The 25,061-nt window shown below is 41.6% G+C and overlaps 1 protein-coding gene across 8 annotated transcripts in view; it reads right to left on the bottom strand.

Annotated features, from left to right (window-relative positions):
* Cadps (calcium dependent secretion activator) overlaps window positions 1-7,249 on the bottom strand; it is a 480,326-nt gene extending 473,077 nt beyond the window's left edge. For 4 of the 8 annotated variants that reach the window (XM_058582085.1, XM_058582091.1, XM_058582088.1 and 1 more), the window contains exon 1: window positions 6,416-7,248. In XM_058582085.1, the coding sequence (XP_058438068.1) occupies window positions 6,416-6,853 (438 nt within the window). In that variant the 5' untranslated portion in view covers window positions 6,854-7,248. Of the gene's footprint in view, window positions 1-6,415 lie in introns of all 8 variants that reach the window. The other 4 variants (XM_058582086.1, XM_058582087.1, XM_058582089.1 and 1 more) reach the window with 2 other exon arrangements.
* Between the last annotated feature and the right edge of the window lie 17,812 nt (window positions 7,250-25,061).

Genomic DNA, 25,061 nt, shown 5'->3' with positions numbered 1-25,061 from the left:
GTTAAGAACAGAAAATTCATTCCATCACTTGCTTGGAGCGGCAGACAAAAAATAAAAAAGGTGATTCTGACCCTCACTGCTACAACTGTGCAGAAACAATAAACTGTTACAATAACAAGAAACAGCATAGACTTCAAAATTCCAGATTACTCACTAGGAGGATTTACAGGGGCCAGGACCTAACCATCAATACTTGTTAAGAAATGGTGTCAACAAAAACCATGAGCTGCCGTCTTATTGCACGCATGTATATATGATTTTCCACTTGGAACAGTATAATTCAGTTAAACCTGATGAAGATTCCACTATTTAAGTGATGGCTGGGGAGTCTTACTGCTGTTGCCTTTTGCAAATCTATGAAAACTTTGGCCTCGTCCTGCAACATCTTCCCATTTTAAGAGAAGCCAGAAATCCACATTAAAAAGAGAGAGAGAGAGAGAGAGAGAGAGAGAGAGAGAGAGAGAGAGAGAGAGAGAGAGAGAGAGAACCTTGATAGCTTTAAATGTTGATAATTAGTTCAAAAAACTGAAAAATTTGAAAAGTGTTTTGTAAACAAAGTACCTCTATGGCTCTCTGGGGTAGGCTTTACCCTCTCCCATGAGATCTGTTTTCTTCTAACCTTTTGAGATCGGATCTCCTCATCTGAAAATTGAAGAAGTTGGGTTCAACAAATTCTAACTTCATCTAACCATCAGGGATTCTTTGAAGACTGTGCCTTATCTTGTAAAAACATAAGCAAATCCAAGTTTAAAGAACTTATAAGTCTTTTTTAAAAATACTTATTTATTTTTTAGTTATAGGTGGATACAATATCTTTAATTTTTTACTTTTATTTTTATGTGGTGCTGAGGATTGAACCCGGTGCTTCACGCATGGTAGGCGAGCACTCTACCTCTGAGCCACAACCTCAGCCCCAAGAACTTATAAGTCTTCATAAAGAGTGACCTCATGGTCCAGAAAGAACAACAAGTGATTACATTGGGAGAGACCTTAGAAATCTCTGGGAGCTTCCCAATCCCCATCTTCAAATGAAGAAGAAATTACCCCAGGGACCAACAACTTGCCTACAACCAGCAATTCATTAGTGGCCATGTTTGAGCTCCAGTGCATGTTCCAATAGCCATGCCTTTCCCCGTCACCTAGTTTTTCAAAATTCTGTATTCATTTGAACTTGTAGACTCTCTTTCTTTGTGGGGTTTTTCAATGATACCTACTAAGAAGCTGTCTCCCTGCCCGCCACATTCTTTTCTTTTTGATTCAGCCATTTGTGTTAGGTTTCTGCCACTTGGAATCAAAATGATCTAACATTTCCAATCCAGCAGGGACTCTTCTCTACATTCCTGCTGCCTCCTGCTCTTTTGCAGACTAGAATACCTGTCCCTCCTTCTGCTTACCCAACTTGTGCTCCTTCTTCAAGATCTGAAGTAGCCTGCTTCCTTCTGGATTTTTTCCTGTATCACTTCCAGTCTTTATGAATTTATGCATATGCTCTTTCCCCCTTCTCTCCTTTAGAGCTTGTAACCAGCTTCTTACTATTAAATACTTTCCTTCTCCCAACTTATTTGACACATATATGTTCTCTTCCCAAATGAAGCCTAAACTCCCCTAAATCAGCAAGCTGATCTCTCAGACAGCTTTTGATTCTTGCCTCCAAGCTTGGAAGAGTGCTTGGTGCAGTGGGTTATTAAAACTCATTTGGAGATGAGAACTCTCCTCGTCTTTTTCAGCTTCGGTTTGTAGAGACCTGGCCCCAAATCAAATACTGGTCATATTTCAAAGTGATAGCCTATGATTGTGTATTGAATTTGCTTTTGCAGGGGAAAGATCTCTGAATCATTTGACTTTTATTACTTTACACAGTGCAATTCTTCAGGAATGAAAGATTTAATTTTCTTTGTCCTTCAGTCTGGTTTTAGGGAAGTGGGAGGCTATTTCAGGTGTGTAATGAGGCAAAAACCTCTTTTATTACTTCTTCTAGATTCTGCATCTTCAGAAAGTCTCTGCTAGTACCAGGGCATAACAGTTCTGTCTGCACCAAAGAGATTGCAGGGAAAAATGTCAAAAAACATATTTAAATAATTCAATTCTCCCTCTGATGAAAAGAGAAACATGTAATTCTGCTGGAAGGAAATCTGGTTTAACAGTTACTTAGTTCTCTCAAAAGGTTAGACTATTTTATTTTTTTGAATGCAAATCATATTTTGCATTGACAAAGTGAACCTTAAGAATTTTGAATAGTGGAGCAATCCAAGGGCCTCCAAGCATATCAGAATGAACGAATCACTATTATTGATTTAAAATCCACACACACACACACACACACACACACACACAGACTTAACCAGTACTAGGTCTTAAATTTTATGAAAAGCCTCGCTGTTAAGTTGTGCCCAAATACAGCCAAATAAGTAAATGGGTAAACATGGATTCTCTATGGCTAAAAGTGACTCAACATTGGCTGTACTTTCAGGGGAAGGTTACAAGCTGAATCACATGGAAATGAGTAGCTTGAATTTATAACACATTTGGTGCAGTCATCAAGTCCTCCTGAATGAAATAGGAGTCACCATGAAGTAGACACAATTTTAGGATCACTCCTTCCTACCGTCATATAAATACCTGCACAGAGAGGTACAGGCGCACACACCTACATATGCAAAGAAAAGAAGGCTCATTTCAGACTCTTCATAATCCAGGCATGATGAACGATTCCCAATTAAAAATAATGGTGCTGTCAATCTAAATATTACACAGAATTGTTTACAATGCCTGCTTGTACACGCCCTCAGTAACATCTATATGTAGCTAGTTCACACGAGGTAGCCACCCATCACCGTTACTACACAGTTTAGAAACAGATGGTATAGCTTTGCCATGCCAACTTCTAGGTATTCATTCTACCATTCTGACAAAAGAAGGGATGGGGGGAAGAGGGGGCAGGGAAAGCAAAGAACTGTTGTCATTATGAGTTGCTGAAATCTAAATTTTGACAGTCGGGTATGGAATTTTTTGTTTGGGGTCATAAATGATGAACACCATCAAGTTATATTTAAAGTCACAGAAATGCAAGCAAAATATGCCTGTAAATGATAAAATAGGGTTTGCAAATTGTCTGTTCAGAGTCTTGTATTTTAATGAAATAAGATGGTTGGAATGCCCAGGTACTTATCCCCCACCCTAGGAAAAGTGAAACCCAAGTAATTAACTATCAAAATTATCCAAACAATGGCACCTTTTCCCCTGGCTCCTTCCCAATGATTCTTTTAAAATAAAATACTTTTTTTTTTCAGCTAGAATAACATAGCAAAACTGACAACAGTCTGGTGTTTGGATTTACCAGCTAACTGCTTAGCTCTTTCTTCTATATTCCTTATGAGGTTAATACCTAAATGCCCATGTTGATTGTTTGATTGGTTCCCAGAGGAAGAGGGGTAGAGAGCAAGTCAAGTAGAAATAACCCTGGGTGGACAGGTACACTTGACATGCTATCATGGTGCTTCTGTTCTTGTACTAGAATATTTTGGGCCAGTTTCTCCTATTCAAAAGATAGGCTTTGGAATCAGAATGTCCCCATGTCTTAATTCTCATTCATTTACCTATCTACTTAGTGTATTAGGCAACCACAAAACCTTCGAATCTCAGTTTTCTCTTGGTAATTTGCATATTGATAGGGTTTGAGGAGAACTAAAATGATTAAAAAGAACTGAAAAAGGAATTTAGATGAAAACCAAGGAAATCTAAATAAACTATGGACTTTATAGCAATGTATTGCTAGGGGCTCCTTCAATCACAACATTTGTACCATACTACCGTAAGATATTAAGTAATAATAGGGGAAACTAGCTGTAGGGTCAATAGCAACTCTCTGTACTATTTTGATTTTCAGTTTTCAGCTAATTTAAAACTATTCTACAAAATAAAGTTTATCTTCTTAAAAAATGATCAAAGTGTGGCCTCTTGCATATAGTAATGATATAGACTATTTAGTTTTATAAGGTGCATTATACTTTCTACAATATGATCTTTTCCTCTATTCAGCAATTCCTTTTCATAGACAGTTCTATCTTTTTGCCTCCCATGTCACTAAATCCCTTTCTCTACATCATTTTACTTCTCTCTGGGTTTTTCTAGTTCATTTCTATTCTACTATGAACTCCTGTTTAATATACAAGTAGTTTATATTTCTCCAAGGCTAATTTTAGTTCTCCAATTCCACTTGCTGGCCACAGTCTTAACACAATGATTATGAAAACATTTCAATTACTTTCACTGATCTTTCATTCAAGAAAAAAAAATCAGAGTTTTAAGACTTTTATTTGGAGAAGGAGCAAAAATACTTTTCCAGAAATGCATTAAAAACTTCAAAATACAATGGGAAAAGCTTATCTTCTCTTATACATAAGAAGATATATATATATATATATATATATATATATATATATATATATATATATATATATATATTCAGCTTCTCAGTAGAGCCAACAGGCCCTGGGGTTGCTTTGCTGGGATATATATTTAGCAATATTTTCCTGCAATAACTAAAAATAGTTTGACCAAAGGGCAATGTTATCTATCTGCTCTGGAGTTTCTTTGATGTTAAGGTCATGGGTTAAAACAGAAGCAGCTTGCCCCTTAAAACCACAGCTTTGAATGCATTTAGGTAAAACATATAATCAGATCAGAAAAATGTGACCTCATAATGATCTTTGTCAGATGGCTGAAGGTTTGTTTGGAAGAACTGGGTCTAGGTGGGATTTTTTTTTTCCTGTTACAGTGTTGGAATGGAGAAAAATCATCTGTTTAAAGGACGCAGTTACTGAGACTTTGTTAATGAAAGGGGTTTTTCCCCCCCTTATTTTTATTTTCATTGTGAAAGTATAGCACATCTTTGGTTAGTGCTGTCACTAATGGGATACGCTGGAGATGGATTTGGCAGTGCTATGAAGACACAATTACTGCAGTAATTCCAAGCTGAAAATTGAAATGTCTGGTTCTGTGGACCCAACATCCAACCTTAAAAACAACAACAACAACAACAAAAATACATTTCGTTGCTCTGAGAATACTTTTGCTCTATGATACTCCAAAAAAAAAAGTAAGGGGTCACTCTGAGGGTGGGGTGAAGAGCCCACCTCTGTCTCTTAGCCAGGAAATGAGTTTTATTTCTTAGTAAAAACTGATATCCAAACTTGTGATGGCTGAAATAAATCGGCAGGGTTGGGTAATGTGTGTACGTATGTAAGCAAAACAAACAGGAATCTGTGCTAATTCAAGATAACGATGTAAGATAAATATGGAAAAATCTAACACTCTACTACAGCAACATATAATTCAGACTTAAAAGACAGCAACGGAGAAATGCACTATTTTAAGACACTAGTCTCTTTTAAGAAAGTAACCCCCTTGATGGAGTTAGAGCTGCCCTGATGTGGTGGGGTCACATAGCCCCTTGGGGGCTTCACTGGCTTTCTTGCTAGCTCCACTGCTGACTTTCCTCACTAACTCCACCTGGGTTCCTGACTGCTTCTCTGCTGGTCCCCCGACACTGCCCCTCACCCTGCCGTGTGCACCACTCCCCTCCTTTCTTTGGCTGGAGAATAGCTGATAGAAATAGGGGGTTTTTTGCAGCTGCACTTTATGAAGCAGCAGGGTTTGGAGGGCCTCGGCGAGCCAGAAGGTGGCAGCGAAGTCACCTTGGGAAGAGAAGAGGGTCAAAGGGAAGAAGGTGGAGGTGCTGACCCTGGCAGAAGGCCCACCAGGCGCGCCCCTACTCCGGAGTCAGTGTGAAAGGGGAAGGTCGATTGGAAAGAACCGCGACCAGTGGGGAGAGGTGCCCCAGGGCCCTTAGGCGACCCGGGTTGGTGATCAGCTGATGAGCTGGGAGGAGGGTGCCCTTCGCAGCGTCTCTCCCGCTGGCCCCTGAGGCTACCGTGAGTCCTCGGGGAGCTAAACACTACTCGGAGGTGCTCTCTTCCCAGCACACCGGCGCCCCCTCCTGCCGGGTGCCCCCGCCCGCCTAGCGCACGCCCAAGAGGGCGGGCCGGAGCTGAGCGCAGCCGCCGGCCGCTGGAGAGCGCTGGGAGCCCTGCAAGCGAGCAAGGCCTCTCTGGGCGCCGCGGGTTGCAAGTCACTCCCGAGCCTACGGGGTTACACAGCGGGACCTGCTTGCCCAGCACCCTGGCAGGGAGGCCCCGGCACGCGGCGCTGAGCTGCGCTCCAGGCCCCGCGCGGGTCCCAGCAACTCCGGGCCGGACTGGGCCTCGGGGAGGCAGCCTCGCAGCCCCTTCCTCCCAGGGCGCGGTCTCCACCTGCTCCGACTCCTCCTCGCCAGCTGCGCCGCCAGTTCCCATTGTTCGCCCCGCCCGCCTGGCGACGTCCGGGGCTGCTCCCTGGGCCTCCCAGGCGCACCTACCTTCTGCTGCCGCCGAGCCATGTCGGTGGGCTGCTTGGCGTTGAAGGGGTAGGCGATACAGCGCATCACGAACACATAGAGCTGCAGCCTCTTCTTCCTCTCCTCCTCCTCCTTCTGCAGCCGCTCTAACTCTTCCTTCTCCTTCTCGCTCACCACCGACGGGCTGGGGCTGGAGGGCCGGCCGCCGCCGGCTCGGCTGCTGGGCTGCAGCCCCCCGGCCCCGCCGCCGCTGCTCGAGCCGCCGCTCCCGCCGCCGCCTGCGCCCACCCCGGCCCCAGAGCCGCCGCCGCCCCCCATCCCGGCGCTGCCGGCCGAGCCTTCACTGGTGCGGCTGGGAGACAGGCGCGCTCCGGACGCGGCCGAGCCGAGCACCTCCTTGCCGCTCTCCTCCTCCACGATCTCATCCGATTCCTCTTCGCTGGACGAAGGGTCCAGCATGGTGGCGTCTGGGAAGGGGGGTCCCTGGAGCCCCCGATTTGGGGTGCAAAAGGTGGGGGGCGCTGGAGGCAGCCGGAGGTCGGCTCTCGCGGGTGGGCGCTTCTCCCCAGGTCAGGGAGCTAGCGCGCTGCTGCTGCTGCTCAGCCTCGGCCGCCGCGACTGCTTCCTCCGCCCGGCGATCGCGAGCTGGGCTTAGACCCAGGAGCGCGAGGGGAGGAGGAGAAGGGAGAGGTGCGTCCGTGGATCCGAGGTGGGCAAGGGCGAGAATCAATTGCGAGCCCCAAGCCCACAGCCGGATGCCATCTGCAGCCGGTGAAGGAGGCGCCTCCAGAAAAGATGCCGAGTGTTGCAAGCTGTCGATGCAGCCAAGAGCCGGCGAGGCATCTTGCCGATTGGGGAGGGAGCGGCGCTTACGTGTTTATTGGCTTAACTCTCCCGTGTCCGCGGCGTAAAGGGCGGTTGCAAAGGGCTTGGAGAGGGGGAGGGTGCGGAGCGTCCCCAAAGCCTCAGCGTCGCAGCACTTTTGACCCTAACGCCTTCACTTCTTCCTAGCCCCCCTCCCTTTTGTGGCTATTTTCCTCCTTGATCCCCACTTCTCATTGTCTTGACCTCTGTTCCCCTCCAGGGGACAAAAAAGTTCTTGGGGGGGGGGGGATACAGAAACCAGTGACTTTTACCAGCGGAGAACAGGCCGTCTGGAGAGGCCAAATCAAGAGGTGTCATCACTCAGAAGAAGTGTGCGAGTTTCCGTGTGGTGAAGAAAGGGTCGATCTCCTAGCCCCAGGCTTCACGCCTGGGCGGTGGGGGCTGGGCAGCAAGTTTGTCCCACCCGTAAAAACTCTGATTCCAGCGATTTACTACGCAGACGCCCACTCTAATTAAAATACAAGGGAATCAAATTTTGAGTGTGTTGTCGAATCGATCATGCAGCTCAACTTCTTAAGTGGAACCCCTGCTTTTGCCTACCTCCCTAAAGCTATGATGAGCATTCTTAGGTTCCCAAGAACTGAGATCACTTTATGCTGTAATGAACCTACCCCAGAAAAAGCAAGGTTTCTTCTGGTGTCTCAGTCCTTTCTTCATCCATTTTGACTCGCTGGAATAGGTAAGCCGAGGAGTGCCCCCCCCACTCCCCGATGAGAAAGACACACCCCAAGAATTGAGCAGCGTCCGCATATTAATGTACCGACTCCCTTGGTCTGTGGGGTTGTCTAATAGTACCGAGCAGCTGATGGTGCCTTCCTTCCCCTAGTTCCTTTCGCTTAGGCCTATAAAACCCCTGCACGGGGGAGCTGGCCAGCGTGCTGAATCTAATCAGCGACCTGCAGATGGATGGAAAACAAACCAGTACCCTCCACATTTGCTGCTTAGGCTGTTTGGAGACCTCTCTCCACCTCCCCGCACCCCATTTGCTATATTTATGTGTTTTCTAATTCTCTAATTATCTGTAGGTACTCTTGGGAGCTACTGTAGATGTATAGCATTAGTCAAGTTTACAACACAACAGTCTGTGTGTTTTCCAATTCACCATGAGTTTTACCATAAACTTGGATAGTCAAATAAAGCTTTCTGGCTAACCTATTTGGGACCTGAAAAATAACTCTAAATAACATCGAATTTCACATACACTCCAAAAATTGTTTGATTTTTTAAATTAAGTAACATGCAGATGACTTATATTTGACTTCACTATCATCTCACTTAAAGGACACAACTGTTACATTCATTATGCATTCTGTATCAACTTAAAATTTTTTTAAAAATTGGGGATATAGCTCAGTTGGTAGAGTGCTTGATTCGCATTCACAAGGCACTGGGTTCAATCCCTAGCACCACATACACACCAAAAAAAAAAAAAAAAGGACAATATGGGAATTTCTAAAATTTAGCAGTTCTTGCTTTTTAATTGTTCTAAAGAAGTAAAAAAAAATGTTCAAGTAATGTTTTGTTGGTTTCTCTGGAACAAAATATTCCTGTATTTTAATAGTGACTAATAGGCAAATCTATGCATCAACAACCTTTATTTGGCATTTCTAAAGGAACATTGTTTTAGACACTTGGCATAGATAGAATTCTTGGGAGACAGTCTCTTATAAAGAGTCTATAATCTCCTTTGGGAGATACAACATAACCATGTGAACAAGATTGACAGCACTCTTTTAAGTCAACATATCTACAAATCTAGGTTAGCAACCTGCAAAAAGCTTGCATGAATAAAGCAACTTGGAATGGAAGGGAATCATTCTTCTTTCTCAAAAAAAAAAAAAAAAAGTGAAATAGTAAAGGAAAGAACTATATGAATGAGTGATAAAAATAGAAGATGTTACAAAGAGAAGAGGTGGTTTGCAAAACCATAGTGATACATTAAGTGACTAAGTAAAGCATGGAACTCTGTAGAAATAGGGTAGGGATAGGTAAGGGTACGCCAAGTAGGAAAGAGTGAGATGAAATAGAATCCATTTGGCTAAGCAGAGGGACAGTGTTTAGGACATAAAGAAATAAATTCAGTTAGCCAGGGAATATGTGATGATTTGGGGAGGAGGTGCTCCTGAAAGCCAAAAGCCATTTGATGATTAAATATTCCATACTTAAACAAGTTTGGGCATTCAAATATTCTTAAATAATAAAATGGTGGCAGAATGGCCATGGATTCGGTCTGCAGAACCATTCGGAATTTCTCAAGTGCTACCATAAAATTTCACTTGGTTTTGTATCTTAGCAAATCTGTTTGGGATTATATGCTTTTTTTCCCCCAATTATTGTCATTAATATAGAAGCTCAATCTATGCCATTTGCTACTCATATAAACCTACAATTTGGACATTATATATAACATTGCTTAGATAAATCTAATAATAACATTATAAATAGTACATATAACATTGCTTAGATAAAATCTAATAACCTTCTCAACGCCTCTTAAGAGTATTCAAAGAGGCCTAACCATATTGTACCAGAAATACTTTTATAACTTTCTTCTCAACCGATGTGCACTACTCTCATTTTAAATATACACCCTTTCAAAGATATTTCTTACTTTAGCCAAAAGTAGTTTGATGTCCTTGTAGATATTGTAAATCTTTGTCAGTGTTGTAAATAAGTAATGCCAACCAGAACTCCTTAGGCAAGTAAACCAGGGGTCATAGCCTCCCCAGATGCACATTTTGGTAAATAAAGAAGGAAATATTCCCACAACACATCCAAAGGCTCTTAACTTTCATATACCTCTGGTTAACATCCGTGTTCTTACAAAAAGTGCAATTCTACCAGGAATTCCAATACAGTTACCTATTCACCTCCTCAAACAAGCTATTTTAGGTAAGGTGCATTAGCTCCCCCCCCAACACACACATGGGGTTTGGCTTTGTGGGAAATGTGGGCAACCTCAAGGTGACAGAATACATTTTAACCAATCACATGGAGACTGTATCATAAAAGTCAAAGTTGTCACACTGAATTTGCTAATCCTAAATGAAATCTAGAAGAAAGGAAATGACGGTAACATAAAACCAGGAGTTTCACTACTAAACCTGAATGATCTCCATTTTGATATTTTGGGGTTTGTTACCAGAAGACAGACTTTAGTCAACTCAATCTTCTTATTAAAAAATGCTAATGTATTTCATACTCTAGACATGCTCATCTAATCAATATTTTCTAAAATATTTAAACTATAAGAATCATTCATGAGATCCAAAAAGGGATTGACTTGAACCTGATGCCAGTGGTCAAGTAAAACACTTGCATCTCGACTCAGGCAGTCCTGCCTCTTCTACCTAATGGCCGAGTCATACTGAACAAATGACATGAGGACTCAGACTCAGTGTTCTCATCTGTAAAAGGGGAGGTCCTAGCACTTCCCTGTCTTGGAATAACCAAAGAATTAAATTAGATGACATAAAAAGTAAGAACAGATGACATAAAAATTGAACAGATTTTTAGCTTTAGATATGCTCTTCAAGTGATGGAAGAGGGACCTGTAATAAGAGTGATGAGAAAATTGAACACAAATGACTGGGAGGAAAGAAACAAAGAGAAGCATCAAACCATCCAGAAATAATGCCTCTAAATAATAGGATATTTTCGAATTTACTTAATTGAAACATCTCTTGTTTTTGATGGGTTTTTTTTTCCCCCAGAAGCTTAGAAAATGATCTGTTTTGTTCTAAACCTACTTTCTTTTTATCATTACTCTTTATCATACAATGATTCTTCCGAAAGTGAACTGAACTAGGTTAGAAGGGAATTAAAGGATAATCATAAAACTAAAAGTAATACAATCGAGCCACACAAAAACATCTTCTTTCACTCCAGGCAACAAAACATGTTTTGGAATGATAAATAATACTTACTTGTGAAACTTGGTCCTGAGAAACCACTCTTATTACTTAAGAAGATGAAAAAGAAAAATGGAACAGCCCACTGTATGATAAATATTTAACATGAATTCTGAAAACTGTTCACAGGGGTAACCGTGTTTCTTGGGTACACAATTTCTTTTGATAGAAGTGGAGGTAGATGTGGTTGGGATTGAAATGCGGTTTGTGCAATGATGCAGTATTTACATGGACAAGATGGGGGGTCTTGTCATTTTGCGTTGACTCTGGCTTTTCAGTGACATGACAGCAAACTGCAGGGGGGGGGGGAATACCCAAATAGCTGTTTGCAGATGATAAGCTATCAGGCTGATAATTTTCCCAATTAGCCCAGTACTCCAGTGAGGTTTGCCTTGATAAAAATACTGGTAAGATTACATCTCTGACTGCTCCAAAGAATGCTCTGAGTAGGTTGGGTTCTATTTAATTGCTTTTACATACAGCCTCTGAGGTCCAGAGGCTTCAGACTGGAGGCCTTTCTACAGATTGTAAATAGGAATGAATGAAATGAGGGTGTTTTCCTATTAACACGTTTCAATTTCATTTAACTGGAAAAAAAAAGATGATTTCTTAGTTTAGGATGGCTTAAAATATCTAGATGTTACTTATGGTTTTGGAGAATGTAACTGGGTAGGAAAAGAAAAATGAAAGAGACTTTAATGAATAACAATAAAGTAAGGATGGGTGACCATCAAGGTTATCTGAGTTATGGGTGAACAGGGAAAGCACATTGGGGGAATGTTCTAAAGTAGCTCAAGTTACCTAAATGGCCAGCCAGTCCAGGAAAGGTGCCATAGATTACGACCTCAGCTCTGCGAAATGCCCTTCTTCTTCTTAAGGTGATTGTTGACTCTTCTTCCATAGTAAATTCCACTTTCCCAGCCCCATGTCTGGGAGAAATCCCTACTCTCCTGTTGTTCCTTTCAACAATAACTTTCAGTCCCAATTTGGTTCCAAAAGAATATTTAAGGAGATGCTGACATCATGCTTTTTTGCCCTTACGAGATGTATCTCATGATGGATTATGAGAAGCAAAAGTCTTCTGTAAGAACTTGGGGTTGCATTATGATGGAATATGTATTTTTCAACCAGATACTCAGGAGTATACAAATCTTATTTTTTCACTGTCCTTCATATAATGTACATTTGACAGTTACCAAACAACCAGTTGCCTATAGAAATCACAATGCCATTATGGTGAGAGTTGGAGCAGGGCTCCACGTTCCCTTAGCCCAGAACTTGGATAAAGCTAGAGTGAACCACATATTTTAGGCCTTATGTGTAAACAGAATCTCTACCTTCATCAGCCAGAATTCATACCCTCATATTATACTGTCCTCTGATCAACTGCAAGGTATAGAAAATGAAATAATTAGTACAATTAGGAAAACCAGCCAAAGAGAATCAAATGGTCGACCCCAAGATTGTAGATCTTGAATCGACTCACCCCAGTCATGTGAAAAAAGAAAATGTTAAAGGGGGAGAAGTAGGGCATATGCAATTCCTCTATATTATATTATTCTGGTGATTCAGTTCTCAAAGTTCTATTTCATGCAAATTGATGCAGCCAATATGGAAAGCAGTATGGAGATTCCTTGGAAAGCTGGGAATGGAACCACCATTTGACCCAGCTATCCCTCTCCTTGGACTATACCCAAGGACTTAAAAACAGCATACTGCAGGGACACAGCCACATCAATGTTTATAGCAGCACAATTCACAGTAGCTAAACTGTGGAGCCAATCTAGATGTCTTCAGTGGATGAATGCATAAAAAACAAAAATGTGGCATTTATACACAATGGAATATTACGCAGCATCAAAAAATAATAAATCATGGCATTTGCAAGAAAATGGATGGCATTAGAGAAGATTATGCTAAGTGAAGTTAGCCAATCCCCCCCCCCAAAAAAAAATGCCGAATGTCTTCTCTAAGGGGGATGTCTCAAAATGGGGTTGGGAGGGAGAGCAAGGGAGGAAGATTACCTCTAGATAGGGAATAGGGGTGGGAGGGAGAATGGGAATAGCAAGAATAATGGAAGGAGATGGTCAACATTATATAAAATTCGCGTATGAAGATGTGAATCTGGTGTCAATATACCTCATATATAAACAGAGATTTGATAAATTGTGGTATAAAGGTGTATTAATAATTGCAATGCAAAAAAATTATGAATGTAATGCACTCCTCTATTGTGATGTATGTAAGAAACAATTAAAAATTAATTTTTTTAAAAAGAAAATATGTTTTAATCTGCCTTTTTTTTTTTTTTTTTTGCCCCTGTGACCAAAAGACCAACAAGAACAATTTAGAGGAGGGAAAGTTTCTCTGGGGCTCAAGGTTTCAGAGATATCAGTCCATAGATGGCTGCCTCCATTATTCTGGGTCTGAATGAGGCAGGACATCATGGCAGAAGAGTGGGGTGGAGGAAAGAAGCTTAGGACATGGCACCAGGAAGGAGAAAGAGAGAGAGAAAGAGAGAGAGAGAGAGAGAGAGAGAGAGAGAGAGAGAGAGAGAGAGAGAGAGAGAGAGAGAGAGGGCTGCTCAATTGCTCACCAGCGACAAAATACATACACCAAAGTCTGGCCCCAGTAACTACCTCCTACCTGCCTCCAGGTACCACCCTTAATCCAAATACACTGATTAGGTTAAGGTTCTCATAACCCAATTATTTTACCTCTAAACTTTCTTGCTTTTTTTGGACAAATGAGCTTTTGGGGGACATCTCATATGGAAACCACAATAAATTAGAAGACATATATACATAAGTGACAAAGTTTTTAATGCTCAGAAACCTAACCCCAGAGTAAACACTCCTCAAATGCAGAAGTCACCTGACAGATAGGATTACTTTTCCTTCTTGAGAAGGTGATGGGAGAGGGTAAAAAATGGGTTATCAGAGAGTCAGGAGCCTGGCTTTGAAGGGGGTATTTATTTTTCTTCACCCATAACTAAGTTCTTCTCCAAAATAAGAATAACAAGAGGAAAATATGCTAATTTATTTAATATAAATTTTATAGGACACCAGAAACTTCAGAAGTGAAGACCCAAAGAAACATGGGAAGCCGTGTATATTATGCCTGAGTTTGATGAAGTGTGAACATAGAAAACGTAGAACTGGACAAAGGGGGTCTGACCCAAGAGCAGTGAACTGGGGGAAATTTAGCATAAGCTTTTGGTCCTGATTATTTTCTGTGTCCCCATGTCCTTGAGAGACCAAGACATTCCTTTCCCCCAGGCATACACTGGAAACCTCTCAGATAAAGGTATTATGACTTGCTTTAGAGGAAGTTTAGAGAATTCCCTGTAGGTTTCATGGCCTGCTTTATGGGAGAAGAGTGGGGGAAGGTGAAATTGACCTCCTTACCCCGGCTCTTTTCTCAAATACCAAGGTTCCAAATTTGGGGATCATGTGTCATGAGCTCCTTCACCATTCTCCTTTTAAGATCACAATGTGAGTTACCACTTCTCACCAAGTGAGACTCCTTATTATTTCTCAACCAAGAAGAGAGAAGATCACCTGGACCTAACTCAAGGGTGGATTTCTGTCCATCCTTGGTAGTTATTTGCAATGCCGGCGGCGCTATTTTTGGCAATAACATTGAATGAGATAGAAAGCTAATGTATGTGATCACAACTAAGCTTGACCCATAGCAAGCTTCTGATTAATGCCAGTAGAGATGGAGATGCTGTTGAATATGATCTTTTACTCCAAATAACAAGACTGAGCCCCATTTTTGGAAAGAGGAAGAGTGCATTGTTTATTAAGGCCAATGAGGAAATTCTGGCCCTTTACAGCAAGGCCACTTAGGATTTGCAATCTGCTGTAGGCTTTGAGGATCAAACGGTGGCTACCACAGAAGTCTTGGAGGGGGTGGGTGCTGTGTCCCCGCTGTATAGACTTAATACCTGTTCCTTCTTGACCCTCTCTCATGTGCTAGCCTACTTTTACATTTTTAGAAGGTACCAGAAGGTATTTCAGTCTTCAAGGAGACTGAAATAAAGGACAGCCATGAGTAGTTTGGCTGGAAGAGTTGAACGGAAGTGTATTTGAACAGGTGCATCAATGGCCACATAGATCTTTCCACATCTTGAAAACCAGTTCTCTCCTTGGACCGGTGAAACCCAACCTCCATTTCAATCATCTCATCACAGGAGAAGCAACAAACAGAATGATCAAAGTCAACTCACAATGGAGAGTCTGCAAAAGTTAGAACTAAATCATAGAAGGCCTTTATCTCTCCTTGCATTATTATTTATACTGCCCAACAAAATAAGAGTCCCGTAAGGTATCGCCAGGCACTGAAGCAGCACATTTACCATACAGTGGTCATAACCCTTTTGATTATTATAGGCAAAAATGTGTGGAAAGTGGAAAAACGTTACCTGTGCCATGATGCCTGCAAGCAATGTGTTGAGTCATCACCCAAAACAGAGGAATCCCTTTTCCTCTGCACACATATGCACGACCTCTGGTGACTGCACAGGTGGTGGGATGAACTCATCATAGAAAAACTCCACCCCTGGCTTCAGTTGTGAATGCAGGGCCTTTAGGGCATCTGAGTCTTCAGTTTCTTACTGGCATTTTATATGTTGGGTAATAAAAAGTGAATATTCAATGGTGCCCAAACTTTTACACAAAATATGTGATTTTAAAATTTAAATTCCCAAGGGAGTCACTCATTCCAAAACAGAAGAGAAATCGTTACCTGTTATGAGTTTGGGTTTTCCCCTGAATTTGCGCAGGTGGACTGGCAGAGGCACACCCCTGACATTTCTATTGCAATGTTTTTATTCCACAATTACTGCCACTGTCTCAAAGTCAAATACCTGGTTTGTCTCTTCCCATAATTACCCTTGCTATTACCCTGCTTTATATATAGATTTTTAATTCTTACAGACATTGCTCACTGGGTAAACTTGTCCTGTTTTATTCATGTAGTTGTTTCCAGAAAGAAAAAGAACCCTTGAACAAAGAATCAAAGAAAACACCCGGTATTTGATAAAGGGTATAAACTGTGCTTTTGGAATCACACAGATTGGGGTTTACATTTTGGTCTCACCAGCTACATGACCCTGGAAAATGTAGTAGATTCTTTGATCCTCAGTCCTTTAGTCTTGAAGTGGACAATAAAACGTATATGGTTTTTGAGAAGAAGAATCAAGTTTTAATGCTTCTCAAATGCTCAGAACCATGTCTGTGATATGTTCAGGAAATGGAGGCTATTATCAATATTATGCATCAATTTGTGTCTCACTGAATAGCAAAACTACAAGAAGAAGTATATTCAGCGTTTGCCTTCTGCAGAGAGGTCATATCCTGTTGGAGAAGCTTCTGCAAAAATTCCTCCTTGTTATCAAGAATTCGATTTTCCACCTCTGCATAAAGAGCTTCATTAGAGAAGGCTTATAAAAATACATGAAGTTATCATTCTGTATTTTATCAAAATTCATCTCAGGAAGAACTTATTTGCCAATTGACCACAAAATGAGATGTTATAACCAGACTGGTAATGAGGTTGACATTCTTGGAAGGAAAAAAAATTAAAAAGAAAGAAAAAAGAAAGAAAAGGCCATTCAAACATTGCTTTTGCAGGGCCCAGCTAAATAGCTTTCATAAAGAGCTCCACTAGCTAGTATTTGCATAACAAAAAGATTCCCCCACCTTCCTATGGTTTTATTTGCAGATCCCAAGTGGAATATTTATTAAAGTCTAGATGCAATTAAACCTTTTGTGACATGGGTGTTTGATCCTGAATAGGGGTGAGTCAGAAAGTCTGTGAAGGAGACCGAAACATACAGAGAAGTATACAAGAAAGCATTCTCATATTTAGCAATGACATTCAAATACCAAAAAAAAAAAAAAAAGGAGACTATTTGGAGTAAGATGAAGTTTTCCATTGAGTAGGTTCAAGGCTAATCTTGGCTTCTTTGTTGATCGCTCTCATTAATTCAACTAACTAACATATGCTGATGTTGAAAAATTTGCTTATAAAGTGGTGATGAGAAAGGTAGTCTTGCTCTAACCTCATCTGTCTGGATTCTGAAAGTGCTTTCATATGAAAGGAAATAGAGTGAGTCTTCAAATAGTAGAGCTCGTTTCAGTAACATAACAAAAACCTTGCTTCAGATTACTACAGAAATATGCTATAAAATCTACTGCTTTTTCATTTCACTCCAGAAACTTAAAAAAGGAAGTCAGGTCTCACCTCTATTATTGTTCTGAATTAAGAATTCTTTTAAACTGCCTGTATTTTACTACCAACATCTCCAAGAGGTGGTTCCTAAAGGCTTTACCCAACCTGAAGAGGGATTTATTTGGTGGGGGGATGGGACTGTCAATCATGATGCCTCTGTTAAAGGAAAGGTCTTAAATTAATCAAATAATTTGTTCATAATTCCAAGGAAACCAGGGAGAGCTATATGCATTTGAATGATTTGACTGAGTAAAGGACAGCAAAGTTCCTATTACTATGGTTTTGTAGATTTAAATTTCTCCATGTATTTATTTTTCTGCCACCTGAACTTATTTTCTTTTGCAACAGGGAAACAAATCAACTTGAAAGGAGGAGGGAAGGAAAACAATAATCTATGTTTTCATGTTCTGGGATTATTTGATTCCCTGGTAGGCTTGTCATGCTTATTTATAATGATAGCAAAATATTCATAATTTAAAAATTGGCAGGAAATGAAGCTACAATCCTTCTGTCCCTGTTGGAACATATCAGGGAATCAGGATTTTCTCCTACCCCAGAGATTCCTTTCAGCATGTGCCAATTTTAAAGCCTGAGCATGATAAGTGACAAGAATTATATGAGAAACCATACAGTGAGCCCAGAGTTCTGCTGTATGCACCCTCAAAGTGCATTCCGGGACATCAATGGCATTTTGATTTGGCTAATTGAAATGTGGATATGTTAGTAGCATCGCCAGTCATTTAAGTTAGATTTGGTGAGTAGAGACACTGATAATCCTTACCGCTTAAGCATATGGAAACTTGTTAACCCTTGACTTTAGAGTTCAATTATTATTTTTTCATTGATTTAATACACACATGTTGAACCCTTATGATGTCCCACCTTCTGTGCTAGATCCTGAAAATGCCAAGTGAAATGGGCCAGATTTTCCGCTTCCAAGCTTATAGTCTGATTTGGAACATAGGCAATTAAAGGAAGTAAAGATAATGCCCTCTGGAATGTCCCATGACAGAGCCAGGCTATGTAGGTGTTATGGGACCCCCTAGAAGAATGATAAGGGGCTATGGTCCAAAAGGTGTGAAAGATGAAAACTGTCCCCAAGAAGGGGCTCTTGGGGACAGTGGAATCTCTGTCGCTGCTGAACAAGTCTCTATGATAGTATGTTTCTATGCTGATAGCTACCCTAATGTAGAAGGGGATCAGAAGGGGTTTTATAGGCTGGGAGATCCAGGTAAGTAAGCAGAGGCTCAGGACAAAGAATAGAATATTAGAGGGAAGCACTATCTTGGGCCCTGAAAGTAGGTAGTTCTGAGTCCAAGTCACAACTTCCCACCAGAATGAATATACTCAGACACTGCCTCATATTTTGCTTCATCCTTCTGTTTTTTATACAGTTTTTTAATACCTTTATTTTTGCTTATTTATTTTTATGTGGTGGTGAGGATCAAACCCAGTGCTTTATAAATGCTAGGCAAGCGCTCTATCACTGAGCCAAAACCCCAGCCCCATATCCTTCTATTTTTAATTTAGACTTTTTTTTTTTTTTGGTCCTGGGGACTGAACTCAGGGGCGCTTAACCACTGAGCCCCATCCCCAGCTACTTTTTACATTTTATTTAGAAACAGGGACTCAGTAAGTGCTTAGGGCCTCACTAAGTTGCTGAGGCTGGCTTTAAACTTGTGATCCTCCTGCCTCAGCCTCACAAACTACTGGGATTACAGGCGTGGGTCAAGGCACCTGGGTTATTTTTAATTTAGACTCTGTTATTAACTTTGGCAAACCTGAGGTTAAGTAACCTTAATATTTTCCCTATTTGGAACATCATGGTAATGATGATAACGCCCAATGTTGCTGATGATGCTAATAAAAATGATGATGGTATACGCCAGGCTCGTCTCTGGGTGCTGTTTGCAAAGGTGAATATTAGGTGTCAACTTCACTGGAACATAGGGTGGCCAGACATTTGGTTAAACATTTTTTTTGGATGTCTCTCTAAGGGTGTTTTGGATGAGATTAACATTTGAATTGATAGACTAAGTGTGTGGGTAGCTCTCCACCTACTGACCAACGACCCACAGAAGACCTGAATACAGCAAAGGCTGGGTGACAGGGAACTTTTCCTGCCAGACCTGCACATACTGAGACTTTGGCTTCTCCTGCCCTTGGATTGGAACTTCCTCTTTGGATCTACTGGGGCTCCAGCTTGCTCACTGCAGATTTTTGAGATTTCAGAATCAATTCCTTATAAGTCTGTCTCTTTCTCTCTCTCTTATAGATATAATATCCTCTTAAGTCTGTTCTCTTTGGGAACCCCAATTAATGTGGGACTTTAGATATTTTCTCTCATTTTTTTCCCTCAAATTGAAAACCTCCATTCAAAACCCATCATGGACAAGTTTTACTCTTTCTATTCCTCAGAGCTCCTTTGATTCAATTTGCACCTGTCAATCATCTTCAATCAGACTCGATATCTCATGGACAATCTCTACTTCTCTCATGTGTTCTCCAGGGTCTTGATTTGAGCCTGTCCTCTTAGACACCTCAGTCCTCTCTAGGGCAAATGCAGTTCTAAGATTGCATCTAGCTTGTAGTTTGATTGGGGCCCTTTAAACATCATCATTAAAAGATTTAAGATTCAGATCCTTTGCTACAGGAAACTGGATTCAGATCCTGGTTAAAGGGCATGTTCCACACGGGGGTCTCAGCAAGTTACTTTGTGTAGTCAGGTTCAGGAGGTGTAACTGCTAGAGGGCTCATAATAACCATCACCAGTTTTCTCCATGCTCCTCAAGGACATTACATACTCCTCAAATGCGCCGCTAGGACACCCCCTTGGTTTTCATTCCAATCTACTCACTTTGTGGAGGGCTCTTGAGTGAATATATAATTTATAATGGGTTTTACCATTATTTTTTTTTACCACCTTTGCTCCCAAGAGACTCCATTCAAAACCCATCATGGACAAGTTTTACTCTTTCTACTCCTCAGAGCTCCTTTGATTCAATTTGCACCTGTCAATCATCTTCAATCAGACTCGATATCCCATGGACAATCTCTACTCTCTCTCATGCTTTCCACTTTCCAATTAAAAAAAAAACAACAACCTTGAAATGAGTTTTTTTATTTTTACTTTGTTCCTCCTGAGGGAGATTATTGAGCCTCAGAGCTCAGAAGCTATGAATGCAAAATAGCCACTGTCCCCATTATGAAAAATGCAGATTATGGTCCCTAAGAAAACAATTTTCACAACACACTACCATCTGGCGGCAGGAGGTACAGCCAAAACTCCAAAGTCCACGAAGCAATATTAACCACATGTTTCATAAAAGTGGCTGAGCTGGATTCATGAAGAAACATGTAACTTCTGGGATTTTCAAGGTAATTCTTTTTCCAGAATCTTGAAAGAAATAGGATCCTATGTTTGGACAATGAAGTGAGAAGGAAAATAGAAAATCATAGCTGCTCAATTTTTGTTTGTATGTATGTATGTATGTATGTAGCTATCTATCTATCTATCTATCTATCATGGTACTGGGGATTGAGCCCAGGGGCACTTTACAACTATGCTACATTTAAATTTTGATACAGAGTCTCACTAAATTGGGCAGACTGGCACGAACCTTGCCATCCTCCTGCCTCAGCCTCCCGAGTCACTGGGATTACAGGCTTGTCCCACAGTACCCAGCTCCTCTCTTGTTAAAATCTCCCCTCTCTATCAAGTTTGCCCAGCCCACCTTCACAGGGGCCTTCTCCAAATGTGCATGGCAATAGGAAACTCTACTTTGCTATGCACCCAGGACAACTCAAGACATTAGCTGCTGTCATCATTAGACCATGGCTTTCAAATTTTCATGTATATAAAGGATGCCAAGGCAAATCCTAAAAAACGGAAATTTCTGAGTTCTATTTCCTGAGATGTAGAAGTAAGAAGTCTGCAGTCATTTTCTAGAATATGCATTTGGGATCAAGTACGTTAGTGGGGATTGGCACAGGTAGCCTAGGTCCCCACTTTAAGAAATGTTCATTGGGTAAATTTCATTCCCTTGACACGTGGGAGAAAGAGATGGGATGTAGACACCAAATTATTGATGATATAGGAATGATGGATAGAATCTGAAAGATACTGTCTTCTACATCTGTAGGAAAAAGAATCCTTGAATTAAAAAAAAAAAACCAACAAATGGGGTTGGGTCTTTTCTTTTTTATCCCCTGATTAGTTGTTGATAAACCTTTTTATTTCATTTATTTATTTATAGGCAATGTTGAGAATAGAACCTAGTGTCTTACACAGGCAAGGCAAGCAATCTACCACTGAGCCACAACCCCAGCCCACCAATGGGGTCTTAATGACAATATCATTCTAGGACAGTCAGAATGAGGAGATGCCTAACCTCAAGGGAACCATCCACACATGACAAATCACATCTGCTGAAGGGTCTCCTTTCTCTTAAAAAAAGAGTTTCCTTCCTCTCCTCTGATCAACTCAAGGGTCATCAAAGGGGTTGTTCCTCCAACAGGTTCTCTGCCATGTTCCAAATTGTCACTAATGGCTTTTTATGCTCAGCTTCTGGTTCTAGTTTAATAGAAACAGGATGCGAACACCAAGAGCATCTGTCTAGGCAAGGGATGGTGCCTGGGAGCCTACATGGCCACGCCTACTTTCCCACCCGCTGGGGGTGGAGCAGCCTGCGAAACCCAGCAGTAAAACCTGGGCTGGAATTTCCACTAGGAACAGGAGTCCTGTGCATAGCATCCAGGCAAATGGCCATCAAGTACACCTAGGGTTCTTTCTCACTGTTTCAATCTGTTAAAAAATAAAAAAAATGAGTCATAGCCCATCAGAGCCCAGAGAACAATTTTTCTTCTGGTTGTTGCTCAATGGGAAGTATATTTTAAGAAGGTGAAGCTATTTTTAAGGATGACTTTTATTAGTCTATTGATTCCAGACCCAAAAAATGGGTCAGCTCTCCTCCTGTGCTGCTAAAGGTATTCGTGAGAAGTTGTTAAATAAATGCAGTCACTAATTTCCTGCTTGGAGTCCTGACCCAGTCTGATCCTCTGCCGAGGAGGAGAGATGATTTTGTTCTCAGCCTATTTTTTCATTCACTGAGAATCTCTGACCTCTCCATCCGGGTTGGGCAGTCATGATCCCCAGAGGAATCCTCAGACTCCAAGGGTAGTTATTTTAAGAATTGAATTATATAAGCAAGGCTCTTTCTAGAGTCCCTTCCTAGGGTCAGTCCCACACAGGGCATCCTTAAAATTGCAGCCATGAGCCTGTGAGCAGCTTTTGCCACTTGGTCTTACGGCTAGCATGAGAACCAGAGGGTGGGTCATCTGCCTTTCCACTCCTCACAGAGTTGCTGGGCTCTAAGAGAGAGGCAGGGGGAGTATCCTGCATGGGTCATAAGAAACAGAACCCTAATACAAACTGGCCACAGCAAAAAGGTAATATATCAGCTCACAATACTAAATTACAACGATAGCGCTTTGGCATGATTGGGTACAGGGCTCAAAATAAGTCATGGTGGTCCCTTTTCTTTTGGTTCTGCCTTGCTTTGTCAGACCTTCTCCATGGAAAAGCTTTCAGCAACTCCAGGCAATAGTCCTTCTGTTTGTCCTTTAGAAAGAAATATTCTTTCTTCCCACACATCCCTCAAAAGTTTTGATTTGAACCTGATTGGATTTATTTGGACCAAATGTCATTTTGCTTGACAGCTTTACTAAGGACATGAACCAAAATCACATGGGAAAGAAAGGAGTGATTCTCCTGAAAATATGGGTTTGGTCCTCTATCTTTGTCCATTTTCTGTTGGTATAACCAAATACCTGAGACTGGGTAACTTAGAAAGAAAAAAGGTTTATTTAACTCATGGTTCTGGTGGCTGGAAAGTTCAACAATCAAGCAGCAAATCTGGTGAGGGCTTTCTACTATGTCAACTCATGGTGGAAAGAGAAGCAGAGAAAACAGGAGGGGTAAACTGGCTTAGTAAAAACCACTCAAGTGGTAACTAATCCAGTCCTGGGAGAGCAAGACTTCCCTCCTGAGAGCTCACTCCCACAAGAGGTCATGAACCTATTCATAAGGGCTCCTTCCCATGATTCAAACACCTTCTACTAGGTCCTTCCTCCCAACACTCCTTCAATAATTAAAAAGTTCTAACACATGAACTTTTGTCAGATACAATCAAACCATAGCACCCTGTGAAGAAAGATCGATGAATGTTGTAGGCAACAAAAACCTACTGCAGATTATTTAATCAGATAAAACAAATGAGGACTGTGAGTATCTTGCTGGACTTCTGGACGTGGGAGAGCACCCACTATCCCCAGTGACCTCATATCTCCAAATCTCATGCAGCCTCTGAAATAGGACCCCAGAAACAGAAGCAGCAAATCAAATCCTGTGCTGGTACCTCCTGCGAAACCCGCCCGAGCATCCAGAGCTCAAGACTGTAGCCCCAATTGGGCCCAGTCTAGCTTTGCAAATAATAGACTCTCAATTGCAAGGGAAAAATTAGAATCATGTGCCAGGTGCTATGCTGGGTGTTTGAATACCCACTCTTCAGGTATTTCTGGACCATGAATTAGTATTCACTGGACTATTAGAATTAGGGGAAGTAGAATAAGTAAAAATCCTAAAGGTAAGACAGTAATTAAAACTATCATACTTCTTTTTGTATCCTTTTCATGGAACTGAGTACAGGGTCAGATGAGTTACGGAGACTCAAGTGTTGATTGAACAAATGCCTGTCTAGTGGTGTCTATTCAGTTTTTACTGTGGTCTGGACACTAGGTAAGGAGTTTGGAAACCCTCGCTCATTTCACTCACTACCCAATGAAGTAGATGCCATTTTAATCGCCATTTTATGGATGGGGAAACTGGGACACAGAGGCATTCCACAGGGAGTCAATGGAAGAGCAGTGTGCCAGGCAGGCTGTGGGACCTCAGAGCCTCTCCCAAAGACCACACTACTTCTCGTAGAAGCAATCATGGGAGTAGGGTGTGGCTCTCTGGCACATAGCCTTGAGAAAGCCATGTTGGGCCGCAGAAGGATGGTATAGACCTTCATTATCCAATATGCCACTGGACCCATGTGACTATTTAAATCAAAATACATTGAAAAGCAATAAAATTTAAAGTTCATTCTTTTGGTGCCCTATTCCCATTTAAATACTCAATAGACACATGTAGCTAATGTGGATATGGAACAAGTCCTTCCTTGAAGAAAGTTCCCTTGGATGACGGTGGTAGCTGAATCCTAAATGTCATTTCCAGTCTCCGTATGTGGAGCGGGAACTGACTATTTTCCAAGGAATTGTCCCCAGACAAACCCACCTTGCCAAGGATGCTGGCCACCCATTCCTACAGGTACCCTTTCTGCCATCAAACAGAAACGGGAGCAGCTTGCTTTAGGTAGCTTTTCATCACTGAGACCAAATACAAGACAAGAAAAACATAGAGGAAGAAATCTTGGGCTCATGGTTTCCGAGGTTCAGTCCGTGTTTTGGCTGACTCCATTGCTCTGGGCCCAAGGTGAGGCAGAACATCATGGTGGAAGGGTGGGGTGGAGGAAAAGAGCTCAGGACATAGCAACCAGGAAACCCAGAGAGGTCTCAGCACCAGGGAACAA

This window comes from Marmota monax, unplaced genomic scaffold (assembly GCF_021218885.2).
Source record: "Marmota monax isolate L192 unplaced genomic scaffold, Marmota_monax_Labrador192_F-V1.1 WCK01_AAM20220418_F8-fsc00042, whole genome shotgun sequence".
In the NCBI taxonomy this organism is placed as follows: domain Eukaryota; kingdom Metazoa; phylum Chordata; class Mammalia; order Rodentia; family Sciuridae; genus Marmota; species Marmota monax.
The sequence above is the reverse complement of the archived record's forward strand: the minus strand, read 5'-3'. Positions and strand labels throughout refer to the sequence as shown.